The sequence below is a fragment of the Oxyura jamaicensis genome, chromosome 2 (genome assembly GCF_011077185.1).
Source record: "Oxyura jamaicensis isolate SHBP4307 breed ruddy duck chromosome 2, BPBGC_Ojam_1.0, whole genome shotgun sequence".
Classification (NCBI taxonomy): Eukaryota; Metazoa; Chordata; class Aves; order Anseriformes; family Anatidae; genus Oxyura; species Oxyura jamaicensis.
The window spans coordinates 41,924,507-41,937,761 of NC_048894.1; the positions used below are offsets into that span (position 1 = coordinate 41,924,507).

Here is a 13,255-nt window from a genome sequence, read left to right on the forward strand (position 1 = left end):
TTATGCAAGCATTACACTCTTTTTTTACTATTGACTTACCCATTTCTCACCTACTGTCTTTCTAAATAACACTGATATTTACTTCCACATAAAATTACAAGCGGATTTTTTAATGAAATAGAAAAGAATATTTTGACTACGGTTCCACTAGGTACATAATGCTTTGCCTTGGTAAATGTTCCCTGCCGGTATAGTGTCTTATGACCACCGTTTCTTAGAATTAAGAAAAAATAAATAAAGAAAAAAAACAAGCATCCAAGTGATGAATTCTGTATCAAGACCTGTGGAGCGTACAGAAACTCCACTCTACCTGGGAAAGCTAGGCATTGCCATGACTAAGCGAAATGAGATGACTCCACTCATAAATCCCAAGCAATCTTCATATCTCAGACATCATAGCTGATGAATAACCATTTGTTTACAAATAGGTTATATCATCCGTTAGTTGAAAGCGTAAAGCTGGATTATATTTACCTCCTTCTGAAGCTTTCTATTAAAACTCTAAAAGATTTCACTTGGACTATCTGATGTCTTTAAAAATCAAATCCACCTTAATCCCTTTGGATATCATGTTAGGTACAACTTTTCTCAGACTGTGCTGAAAACCTTGAAATATCACTGTGAGCATTTTTAAGGTTGTTTAATTGTAAGCCAGTTTAAGTAATGTAAATTACCTGAATTTCCTTTGGCCATTAATTGTACTTAGTTGAACAGGCTCATTATCATTTGCAGACAGGATGAATAATTTTCCCTAAAACTTAGAGATATCAGACAACTGACAAGTTTTCAAGATAGTAAACAATGATGAGTGCTTCCTGATTATTAGAGATGATAAGCCATGAGAAGTAAAACCAAAATTTGAGTGAACAATGAGCACCTGAACATTAAGAGGAAGGTATTTATCCAAACAGAAGTTATGGATTTCAAGAGTTTCTAAAACTTTGCTCCTCTTTGAATGATTTTGTTTTGAGATATCTATTTTTCATGTCAGTTAAAATGTTTATTGATATAAATTCATTTCTGAAGAACTGGAATTTCACTCATTGAATGACCACCATCAGCCATAAAGAATGTCCTTTCTTATTTTATCCCTACATCCCATCTCTTTCAATTCCCTCCTGAAGACAAAATATCTCTGCTCGAGTATTAGTGAGATAACAAGGGGCTATATTTTAAATAGTACAGCTGACTTGGTTGCTGTGCTGAAAATTCAAGTTTTCATTTTTGAAGAAGAAATTAGTCAAGACAAATGTTTTCCCCACAACTTCTAAAAATATGCAATAGCACTAAATTGGCACCTCTTCATGCATTCACTGGGAGACCCGAGCCATGAAATTTCATCTCAAGAAATTAAGAATTCTTTCTGCTATGCAAGTAATGCGTACTAAACTTGTTACCCAGAACTGGCACAACAATCCAAATGAGATCTTCCAATATCTTTTCACCTTTTTAGTGAAATCAGTATCTATGACTTTAACTTCCCAGCTCTTCTGAATTTCGACTTGAGGGCACGTATGGCCAAGATGGTCTGAGAGCCTTAACATTTATATCTTCTATGTCTGCTACTCATGAATTATGAACTTGCTCTTCAGCCAGTCTGCTCTATCCATATCAATTAAACTTAATATTGGCTCTCTGAATCAGGCTGCTATTCTTTTAATACTTCTCCACAATCAGCTATACCAATTAGTGAGTTTCTGCTCAGATTAATTTTTTTGTCCCCCAACACTTAGAATTGTTACAGCAATCAAGGTTTTATTCCTTTCTTTCCCCCCTTGAGACTGCATTCAGTTCTCTTTTGTTCTCCTTTGTCTTTCAAGAGAGTTTTACATTGACAAATACTCTTTGAGAGAGAGAGGGGGCGGGTATTACTTTTTCCCAATGCCATAGACTATCTTGCTTGTGAATGTTTTTCCATTTCATCCTGAAACACGTCAACACAGACAAAGCTAAGAACCAGGGGTGTTTTGGTTTGCCATCTAACCTCTCTGCCTTCTCATATATGAGGGTGTAGGTGTGTGTATAATATGGAAATATTTGCTTTATACATGCGCATGCTGTATAAACCTATATATACCTTTATGTAAAAATGAACACCTACACAGGGCCATCCGAGTGGACTTTTTAAAGAAACCTAGGGACTAGCTTAAATATTTTCTTATCCTCTTAGTTTTTGTATGCGCTACAGGTGTACTTGAGACATACTCAGTATTTCCTGAGAATCTTTTCCACTTGGCATATTTGGAGTTAGTTTGTTCAGAAAGAATGGCAGTACTACAGAAAGGCACTACGATCTGCTTGTGCCTATTTAGCCCTCCCACCCCTCTGAACCATGTCACGGGATACTAGTGTCTTTAGTAGGAGTCAACTCTTACGTGAGAACTTTAATATTCTCCTTAAATGGCTTGTTTTGTTAAAACAGGTTTAAACGTTTAAAAAGAATAAAAGAGAAGAAATGTTTTTTTCTACTCTGTAGAAAAAATTTGATATTTTTGGCATAAATTAATGCCAGTGTGATGAGAATTAAGAGGAAATGTGTAGTGCAGACTAGTTATTGCATACTTATTTGATACTTTTGCGTACTTATTTTCTTTTGAAGAACATTTGGTACCAGGCACTGTCAGGGTATTGGAGCAGAAGGCCTGTTGCTCTTATCTAGGATGTCAGTTCCTAATTTTCTTCTAATTTCTTTTGGAAAAGGCAGAAGAGAAGTGCATAATAAAGTAAGCACACAAGTAATTGTTTCAGAGCACTTACTGTAGGATTAGCAAAACAGATAACTTGACATGCTTATAAAATCTGTATAAATATAGCCAAGTATGTAAACTGTTATGTTTCTTATTACAAAGCAATAGAAATGCAAATTGATTTCACAGAAGGCACACAAAATACTCTTTTTTTTTTTTTTTTTTTCCTGCAAAATTATTTTGTTATTGAGAGACATCGGTATGATAACGCCATCAGAAACAGCAGGAAATTTGCTGCTGCTTAGTTTGAAGAAGATAGGTGTTTTCCCACTACCAGTCCTGCTCAGGTTAATGCACTGCTGGGTTATCTCTAATAATAGCTGGGTAGCTTCTTGACTGCCTTCCAGACAAAGCTCTTTCTTTAGACCAGAAAACGTTCACTAGGTCTAATGCACATAAGCTGTTGTCTTCTCGGACATACTGTTTAGCTCTCAGACTTGCATTCTGTTTCTACGTATACTAAATCCTGCTTCAGTGGAGTACTGTTTATCATACGCTGAGATGTGAACTGACTTTCATGTGAGCACAAGGTAATTTAAGAGATATTACTGCTCAGGGCTTGAATTCTGACTGCTTTTACGTGCACGCAGGATGGTTTGAGGACTCAGGTTTCACATGCTGGCTCAGCGTTCCCAGAGGAGCAGAGCTTAAATTTGGGAAACTAAATGTCAAGTGAGCTAGGTACAGGTAGATCAAAGAAAAGTATCTTTTGGAGATTGAGAATAGATTAAACTACCGATGAAGAAGTGAAAATATAATCTCTCAGATTGCAGTTGGACTCCAATTTCAACTCTTTTCTGCAGCTGAGTGTTCTCCTGGTGCTCATACGAAATGAGCTGAATAGCTGAATAGATAAGATCACAGACCATGAGTGAATGTGATTTACTGTGAGGGATAACATTGTTTCTTAGGGGTGAGTACAAAAGTTAAACTGGGTTCGCTGGACAGTGACAGGTAGGCAGTCCAGTTCTTTAACCTGGCAGCTGAGTCTCATGTTTCAGAATCTAAACATTCACTGAAAAAATAAATAAATAATAATAATTTAAAAATCTCTAGCTTTTGCTAAAATATTGTCATACACAGATGTGCAATAAGTAATGAAGTAATCTATTTTAAAGGCAAAAAGGCAGAGCCCCATGGATCCCGGTGCATGTTCCAGACCCAGCTCAGGTAGCTGGGACTGTGCTGATGCAGAATTCAGTGCAGGACCTCGCTTGATGCTGAAGATGGCATAGGGAGACTTCAGCTGACTTAGACTCACACCTGTCCCAATCCAGAAATTTTATTTGTGGTTACACAACTGGCACCATGGTAAAGAACAGCGATGCTGTGAGTCTTCATGGTAAGATCCAACAAGAGTACTAAGAGTTATGAACTGTGTTTACTTGTGGCAAAGGAACAGTAACTTCTCTGAAGTTAACTGACCACATACTGACCATCAAAATTATGAGCTGCTTCACTGTCAGTTAAAGGGCATCAAGAAGGAAGATGTACACGATGCCTAACACCTTGTTTGTCTGATCTTAATTCATGTTATCTTATTTTGGTGTCATTGTTGGAAATAGATTAGATTGTATCTGCAGCATTTTTTTATTTTATTTTATTTTTCTTTTGGTGGGTACTACTCAAAGCCAGATTTTTGAAATATGAAATCTATTTTTCCAGGTACAATTTTGAGCACTGCTTTTTCAGCATGCAAACGATAAAATATACAGATATGCATACAAACCTCAGCTGTATGTGCTAACTGAATACAAACTAAGCACAAATGGGCTTTTACTGATGTAAATTCTATCATTTGCTTGTACAAGTGACAGTGACAAACAACCACACACACTAGTCATTTGCATGCACAAAGCTAAAGTTTAGTCCTGAATGCTTTTTGAGACCGTAAGTGTCATACCCTGTTGACAGCATAGTTGACCTGAGAACATCAGCTTCTTAATCAAAACATTTCCTTGCAACTTCAGTTTATTTTCTTTATATTCATTACCATGTCTATTTATTTTTAATCTGTCATCAAAACATCTGGTCTTTGAATGCTTAGGCTGACTGTTGTCTTTAGCTGCACTGTTGCTAATATGCTGGCTGGCATTGCTATTCAAGTATGTTTGTCTAATTTTGGGTCTAATCCTACTCGTTTTGAAATTACTGGACATCTTTCCATTGGCTTTTGGATTGTACACTCCTTGAGGCAGGGCTGTGTCTTGCATTGTATTTTGCAAGTGCAGCACTCAGTGATGGTGTCCAAGAAATACAAGTAGTACAATAACCTATTCTTTCAAGGAACAAAAGAACGTTCTTTTTGATGCATTGGTCTTTCATCTATCTTGAGTTTGCCATTCAAAGTCAGAAAACCATTTGCAGGGTTTTCACTTTCATCAGTTTCCTGGGTTTTTGCATCTTACAGTCTTCTCATGTATCCTCATTAATTTGTTTCATATACAGTCATTCAAATGTCTGTTTTTAACTACAGTTGTGGGTAGAAAAATTAAACAAAAATATATTTCGTATGTTGCTTTTGAAAAATATACGATATCCCACTCAGCAAATGTCTCTTTAAAATTTCTATTTTTTTCTATAGAATTCTGCAAAAAACAGAAATAGTGGAAATGTGTCCTTTATAATTAAGTAGACATTGATAGCTCCAAAATATGCATATATTGCAATTATTCATGGAATTTTAAATTAGTTTGAAAAGGGAAAGTTCAGAAACATTTTTTTCTCTTTCAAAGCCCAGTTCTTCATTCCACCTTGTAATCGTCATATCAAGGTTTAACCTAGGCAAAGACAGCAAACCCAGACTCTTTCCTAAAGATTAATTAAAGTGGTGAAAACAATACTGTTCAAGTATATGTAGTAAAGTCATGGGATTCAGCCACTTGCAGATGATGACCTTAACACAGGCAACAAAACTTTAAGACGCTAAATTCATGTCCCAGCAGTTGAATAGAAGAGTAATTAATCATGTACATATTTGTTATCAATTTTTAGTCTTAACAAGGTGTAATGAATGATGTTTGGTCTTATTTATGTTTAAACATACCTTATTTCTTTAATTTATGCTTAAGCATACTTCCTTTTCTATCTATCTAAGAAATTTGGTGAATTTAAATGTATTTCCAGTCTAAAGAAGGAACAAGGAGAGAATGGGGCATAGGTCAGCAGGGCCAGAGGATGAGCAGAAGTTGGAAGAAGGAGTCAAATTGATCAGCATGCATTGATTTAAAAATTAAAAGCAGAAATATTTTAGGAAAATGTTTTTGTGCATATCGTTTACACAGATATTACCAAATGGATTGCTCATGTATTTTCATCATCAAGAAAATTCCCCAGACTTCAGTTTTGACAGTTTTAAACAAAACCCATCACCCCAGCTTAAAACTGTGTTTGCATATGTATGCTACAAAAAAAAAGAAGATGCTATTAGCACATTGAGCCCTTATGCTTCTCTCTCCTACAAGAGGCAGAAGTGGTGAGAATAAGAGATTGGGAAAGCCAAAAAAAAAAAAGGGGGGGGGGGATGAGTGGAGTTAACACCTGGCATTCTCCTTAGCCCATGGCACATCCCAGCTCTGAGGCTGTTTCTCTAGGCCCCCACTGGGTGTATCAGAAATAAATTGTAGAAACACTTGATGGCCTGGAAAACTGGACAGGAGTTGGTGCTGCTAGGACCAGCACTAGCTCCTACACAAATCTCCTCTGCACTTAACACAGCAGAGCTGTGTGTGCTCGCTTCTGGACAGCTGGTGAAGCAGAAAAGCTTCACTTCAAAGGGCCAAACCCATGTCTGGTCCTTGCAGTCTCTTGTTTTTCCCCATCAGTGGCACTCCGAGCTCCTGTGGACCATTCCATCCCCACCAAGCCTAGCCTGCCTGTGGGGATGTTGTATCCCTTGCTGAGCATTCTCCTGCCTTTGTTCCCGAAGGTTTAATCTCTGTCAATGATGATTTGACCTCCACGAAGAAATAATAGAAGCCCATTCATTTCTTCCTTGGTTTAATGCATCTCCCTTTTGGTTATTTGTTTCTAACATTTGATTATAGTGATTAAGTACCTTTTCCCCTGTTTCCTAAATGAATTGAACTCAGTGGATATTTTCCTTTTCAAAAGACTGAAAACTAGGTGAAATTATTCAAATTGGCACAGATCCAGGCATGCCACAGGAACTAAGAAGACTGCGGCATCACCCAGTGAAAATACAGATGCTTGTACAAATTTCTCCCGTCTGCCTCAGAGCTGCATTTCCCTCCTTTGAGACAGCTCGGCTAGGCCCTCTGGCCCACCCAGCCATGTCCTGACTGACTGAGAGCCCAGGCCAACTCTTAGAAAACTGAGCAGAAGCAGTTGCTGCTTCTTCCACCTCACACAGCAATTCTGAGCAGAACGATGCCTTACACACACTCTGCAGAGCAGATACTTAGGTGTTAAAATCGTGACAATCCTGTGGAAAGTGAATGCAGGAGGAATGAAACTCTGGCTATGGCCAGAATGGTTTTGTCTGTCAGTTACATAGAATATAAACTGCAAGGAGCTGTGTTCATGTTTAAAAGTCGTGAAGTTTATCATTTCTATTTTGGCTTTCTAGAAAAGGAGCTGTAGGAGCTCAGGAGACCTCCCAGGGGCTACAGGATTTTTTGTTCCAAAAAAAGGAATGGAGATAAATCTTTAAAAGGCTCAAAAAAATGTCACTCAATGCTTGAGTTGTGCAGCTGTTCTTTGTGGCTTCAGCACTTTTGAGTAAAAATGTTAGAATGCAGGGGAGAATTGATATTATCAAATTTGGGGGTGGAAAGCTAGCAGGCGAGATGCTTTTGAAAACACAGCTTGTAATGTATCCATTTTCCTATCGGACTGTGTCGAGAATAGTGGAATTCAAATAGTATTTTCAGCTTTTACTCTCTAAGCATATCCACAGCATGTCTTTGCATCCCCATGCTACAGAATTATTTTAGGGTAGCATTTCCTACGCACATATGATTATAGACTCTCTGAGACACAAAATACCTGCACAGATAGATCTCAAAAGCTCCAGGAGCTCCCAGGTTTGCATCCGTGCAGTAAAGCACCTCAGAGAACAGAAGCAGAGATCGATGGGTGGGAAAATGACTCAATGAACATCTGTGTCAGCCACTTTGAAATGTATAGTACAGAGGGAATTATCGATAAGGTCAGAGTCTTCATGAGAAGGCAACTCAGTTTGCAACTCTCAAGCAAGAAACGAAATAGCTTGGAATGCAAGTTGACAGATATGGTGTTGAGTGAGGCCCCAAGGAGCTTGCGTTGACAACAGGAAACCTTTGATTTGAATTGTCTACGGGTGGTAAAAGGTCAAAATTATTCAAATGCTGAATGCAGTGAGTAGGTGAATCCTGAACCAACAGATAGGTGAAGCAGCAGAAAGCCAAATGCTGCATCTCATACAATCATAGCTGTATTTCTAGAAAAACTGCATATATCCTACTAACGTGTAGTAGCCATTTTTGTACATTTGACATACAATATTTATAGTTTATCCATACTAACATAAATATGTGCTTGAAAAAGACCTGAAAATCTCTTTGAACAAGAAGCATTATGCAAATAAACATCAATAAATAATTTAGTTCATTTCTGAGCACTTATCTTAGAACTGCTCATACGAAAGCAACAAAGAAATTGCTAAATGAAACAAATGACAGATGACCAAAAGAAGATACCATGGAAAGGGCATAGATACTTCCTAACCTAACTACTCTGTGATCTCAGGCAAATCATTGAATTTGTGTATGTCTTCTCACTGTTTCTAGCCGTATTAATTAGGACTACAGAGGATTCCACTGCCAGGTGGCCTGCACAGAACACTGTACTGTCGTCTGATCATAACCACGAACAAGACTGGAAAAATGACACCGGGTTCTAGAAGAAATATTTGACCCTTTCCACTGAGTCATCCTGATGCTCGGCCTGTAATTAAATTCATAGTCTCATCACTCCCAGATTTTCATTTTTTGAGACAAGAAGAATGTCATTGTTCTTGAAAGGTTTGGCTTTTGTGTTTTAAAATGCCAGTGTCTCTGGAATCTATTTAGTCACCTACACCTGCTTTATAGCACAACCCGCAGCTGCAAAATATGCAGGAACATGGAGCATGTGCTAATGAATTGTAGTATTGATTTCACCAGCAATATTTTAATGCCATTTCTCTTGAAAAATGAACAATAGGCCTGGGCTCAGAAACTCTTAATGCATGTTGTGTATGGCTATAGACAGTCCATAGTAACGTACTTTGTTATTCTCTATAGAATAGAAAATATGTGCTGCTTTACCACAGTGAACGAGATGAAGTATCCATGCTATATATATATTTTTTTAATCTGTTGGCACATCTGGAGAGCATTGAACACAATATTGCATTCTTACGCAGCCAGCCTTGCTGGGGTGGGTTGACTTGTCCTCCGGGTTCCGCTTTTTACCGTGTTGGCTTCCAGGATTGTTGACACCTGGTGCAGGACTCTGGGGTGCCATCTGTCCACCTCAGCTGTCAATATTATTCTGTAGAATTATGATTTGAGCTTGACATATGTACTAAGTTAGCTGAAGGTACGGAGAACTTTGCCTTATGCAGTACTGCTTAACTGTTCAGCGCTGTGGCTTGTTGCATCACTAGGGTCTGTGGTACCACTCGTCTCTCAGTGCTTAACCAAAAATAAGTCAGGGCAAAAGTGCAGTTGCTTCTGCTTGGAATCAGGGAACCCGATACTCGTCAGAAGGACCACTTAGTGGTGTGGAAGGAGGTCATTTCTCCTATCTCCTCAGCCTGCTGGTTCAGGTTTCGTTTTCCTGCCCAATCTGTTAGTGCTCCTAGATTTGTAGTTTCTGTTTGTATCCCAGAGTACATTTGGCCAGAAGACCATCATTTCTCTCATGGAAGTTTGCGGTGATTTTTCAGACCCTGTCTTAGCCTGAGAAAATATGTTCTACTTAGGATTCTTTTGAAATCCACTAAATAATAGCAGCTGGGCAGAAACCTGGGTTGTGCAGAGAACAGCTGGGAACACTGCAGTATTTGTAATAATTGTTTGTAATAATTTTATTTTCACAGTGGCATGCTAAACCTTCTCCAATATGAAAAGGAAAGATGGGGAAAGGAAAAGGAAAAAAAAGGGAGGAAGGAAATGTTTGAATTCAAAAGCCAAGTATGGATCTTTGTACTGGCTTTTGTACAGTCTAGGACCTGCCTTTCTCTTCTGATGTATGATCATGTTCACTCAGACCATCTGAGAAGCTTCTGTTGGCTTTGGGGGTTAAACTTTCTAGGATTAGAAGCAAAGCATTCTGAGTCAAGGGCCCCCACCTCTGGAATTAGTTTTCCTTGGTTCCCTGCCAATGTCCAGTCCCAGTAAGCTTCAGAGCACATGGCGAAATGTTTGCATTTGGGTTAGCTTCCCTCTATTTTTAGATGGTTTGGGTTTGCTTTGAATTTTACTTTAGAGATCTGAAGACGGTAGATTGGGAATTGTCGTTTTCTAACAGCATTATTTAGTATCACCCATCGCAGGAAGGTTTCTATGTCATGTATTAGTAATCTTGCAAGAGTGTGCTGCAGCACCTGGATAAATGACATTTTATTTTTACTTCTATCTCACTATTTTCCAGCCCGTGCTACTGGAAGTGCTTTGGCACAACCTGGAAGAGTTCTTGAGCCCAGACTTTGGTTCCCTGTGTGTGTTGCTGGCCTTGTTGTGCATGGAGGGAGGTGGTGACTGCAGAGGCTGACGGGCACTGGGATAACTTGCCACCCACGTGGGCTCGCTGCTTTGCTTTGGGCAACTCTACAGCAAATTCCTTCCTTGCACGTGTTCTGCGGCCAGCACGGCCGTGTGGCCAGGCCCCCCAGAGTGCACGCCTGCAGTCAGTAGTGCTCTTTGGTAATGAGGCTACAGCTCTGTGGGTGTCCAGGATCTTTAAATCCTTCCACCCCAAAATGTAGGCTATATTTTAATGATTATAAACAAATTATTATGAGTAGTATTTGACTACAAACTTTAATATTCAGTGCTTGATTGTCTTATTATTTATCTCAGTTTTAAACATTAATGCTGACAGTTTCAGTAGAAATGCTCTCTGTTTGCACCAATCTGGGAAGACAGTAGGGCTCGTGAGTACTTGATGTGCTTTAAGAATAATAGGAAAAGGATCTTTAGAGATGTACATTTTTAATATACAGCTTGGATTTGTGACAAAGACATTTTTTCTCCATTGCAAGATTAGCTCTTGCCCTTTGTCCAAGCGTGTTGTTGCAAGGAGACACATTCAGGTTCCCCCAGTAACAATCCTGTTGGGGAATAATGGAACCCAAGGTGAAGAGCACGCGGGCATCCTGCAACACCTGAGGGTCACCCACTTACTGACACACCCGGGGACAGATTCTGTCCCAGTGTAACACAGCTCCTGAGGAGGTGGCCCAGTGCCTGCAGAGCAAGGAGTCGAGGCTGCAGAGGTCAGTGCCTGCTCAGACACGGCAGGTACGGAGCAGACGTGTATCCTGATGCTGCAGACTGTCTGTGGAGGTTCCCAGCTAACTTTCGGAGCAGCTGCTCCCAGGACAATGTGCCGATATATTTAGGAGAGCGGGCTGGTCACCTGGTGGTGCCCTGATTTAAGAGCAATCTGCTCTGTGCTCAGCATTCACTTGCTCCAAATGAAGAGGGGAATAGCTGGAGCGGTGCCTTGGCTCAGGCACCACTGAGGCGGTTCTGGCTTTGGTGTTAAACACTCCTAATGAGATTGCATTTTTCCCTACCATGTACAACTTCAGTCTGAGAAGGAGGCTAATACGAGGAACGAAGTAATCGCGTGCACGCTGTGGTCACGACTGATTTAACAGCTTACACGCGACTTTTTTTTTTTTTTTTTGGCTTTCTCTTATATTTTTGGGGAGCAAACGGGAGAGCTGGCGGCTGGTCCTGATGTAGCTTTCCTGCCTGAATCCGCTCTTGTTTTCTTCTTCACTCCGGCTCTCCTTGTGCAGTGCTGCGTGGCGCCGGCAGCCTGAGCGAGAGGGAGCTCCAGTCCCACACAACCGCTCCGAGCAGCCCCCATTTGCCATAGCGGCTGGTGCCGGGGGGGTGTGGGGGGGACTGGGGGGAAAGAAGGGGGAAAATAAAATAAAATAAAGGCAACAACCGGGTCAATGCTCGGCTCTTCTCGCCGCCGGCACCTCGCACAGGTCGGAAATCGCTCGTTTCGCTTTGCTGTATTGCGCTTGCCTGGGCCGTGAGCAGGGGGAGGGGAGGGAAGGGAAAGGGGGGGGTTTAACTTTTTCCTTGACATGACCGGGTTTTGGTCAGGAGCTCCCCGCCCGGCCCCGGCGGCTGCCCCTCGCCCCCACCCCCGGGCCGGCCCCCGCCGCCTGCCGCTAACTTGGTGCGCGGGGCCGCGGCCCCGGGGGCTCGGCCGGGCCGGGGGCACGGGCAGCGGGGAGCCGGGCACGGCCGGGGACTGCCAGGGGGGCGAGAGAGGGGCTTAGGGAGCGCCTGGCGGTGCCGGGGGGCGGCTGGGGGCTGTCGGAGCGAGGGCACACACACACAGGCTCACACACACACGCGCGCACACACACACACACACAAAAGTGTGGAGGACCTAGGGGAGGCTTGCAGCCGCCGGCTCGGTGCGGCGGAGGCGGCCGGAGCCATGCGTGTCACGGCCTCCTGAGGTGGCGGTGGTGGTGGTGGTGGTGGTGGTGGTGCTGTGTGTGTGTGTGTGTGAAGGGGGGGGAGAGAGGCAGGCGGGAGGCGAAGAAGAAAGAAAGAAAGAAAAAAAAAAAAAGAGCGAAAGGAGCGAAAGGAGAAAAGCCAAAGAGAGAAGCGGGGTGGTGGAAAGTGTTCGCCTGCTTTTGTCTCGCCACGCAGTGAGCTGGAAGATGGAGATGGATGTTAAGGGAGTTTCTCCGTGCCCGGAGCCCATCCCCCCGGCGGCGGGCTCAGCCGCCTGCCCGCACCAGCGCCCGCCGCCCCGCGATGGGCAGCCCGTCGCCGACACGGGCCCCGCCGCCGACAGCGGCCCCCCGGAGCGGCGGCACGGCGGCGACAAGGACGACAAGAAGGTAGGTGCGCTCCGCTCCGCGACACCCCCGGCGCCCCGCCGCTGCTCCCGGGGCCGCTCCCCGGGGCCGCCCTTTGTGAAGCGAGGCGGCGGAGGTTGGCTGAGGACACGGGGGCGGCGGGGCGGGGAGGCGCCGGGCCGGGGCCGCCGGGCTTCGGGGGGCGGCCGCCGACGAAGTTTGGCTCGCTCCGAAGGGGGCCGGGGCCGCCCCCCCTTCCCCGGTGCCCCTCGCCCCCCTCGCCCGCGGCTCTGAGGGGCCGCCGGCGGCCCTGCTGTGTCATCGTCGCCCCGCCGTACCCACGGGAACGGGGGCGAGAATTGGGGCTGGGGGCGCTGCCCCCGCCGCGGGGGTGTCCCCCGGACCCGGAGGGGGGCCGGGTTGGGCAAGGGTCGCCGCCGAGGGCAGGGGGTGCCCGCAGACA

At 43.2% G+C, this 13,255-nt stretch overlaps 1 protein-coding gene across 8 annotated transcripts in view; it reads left to right on the plus strand.

Moving 5' to 3' along the window:
* Positions 1-11,866: 11,866 nt before the first annotated feature.
* Positions 11,867-13,255, plus strand: part of RBMS3 (RNA binding motif single stranded interacting protein 3) — a 708,203-nt gene continuing 706,814 nt past the window's right edge. For 5 of the 8 annotated variants that reach the window (XM_035316419.1, XM_035316421.1, XM_035316420.1 and 2 more), the window contains exon 1: positions 12,515-12,834. In XM_035316419.1, the coding sequence (XP_035172310.1) occupies positions 12,652-12,834 (183 nt within the window). In that variant the 5' untranslated portion in view covers positions 12,515-12,651. Of the gene's footprint in view, positions 11,959-12,304; positions 12,445-12,514; positions 12,835-13,255 lie in introns of those variants that run through there. The other 3 variants (XM_035316418.1, XM_035316417.1, XM_035316424.1) reach the window with 3 other exon arrangements.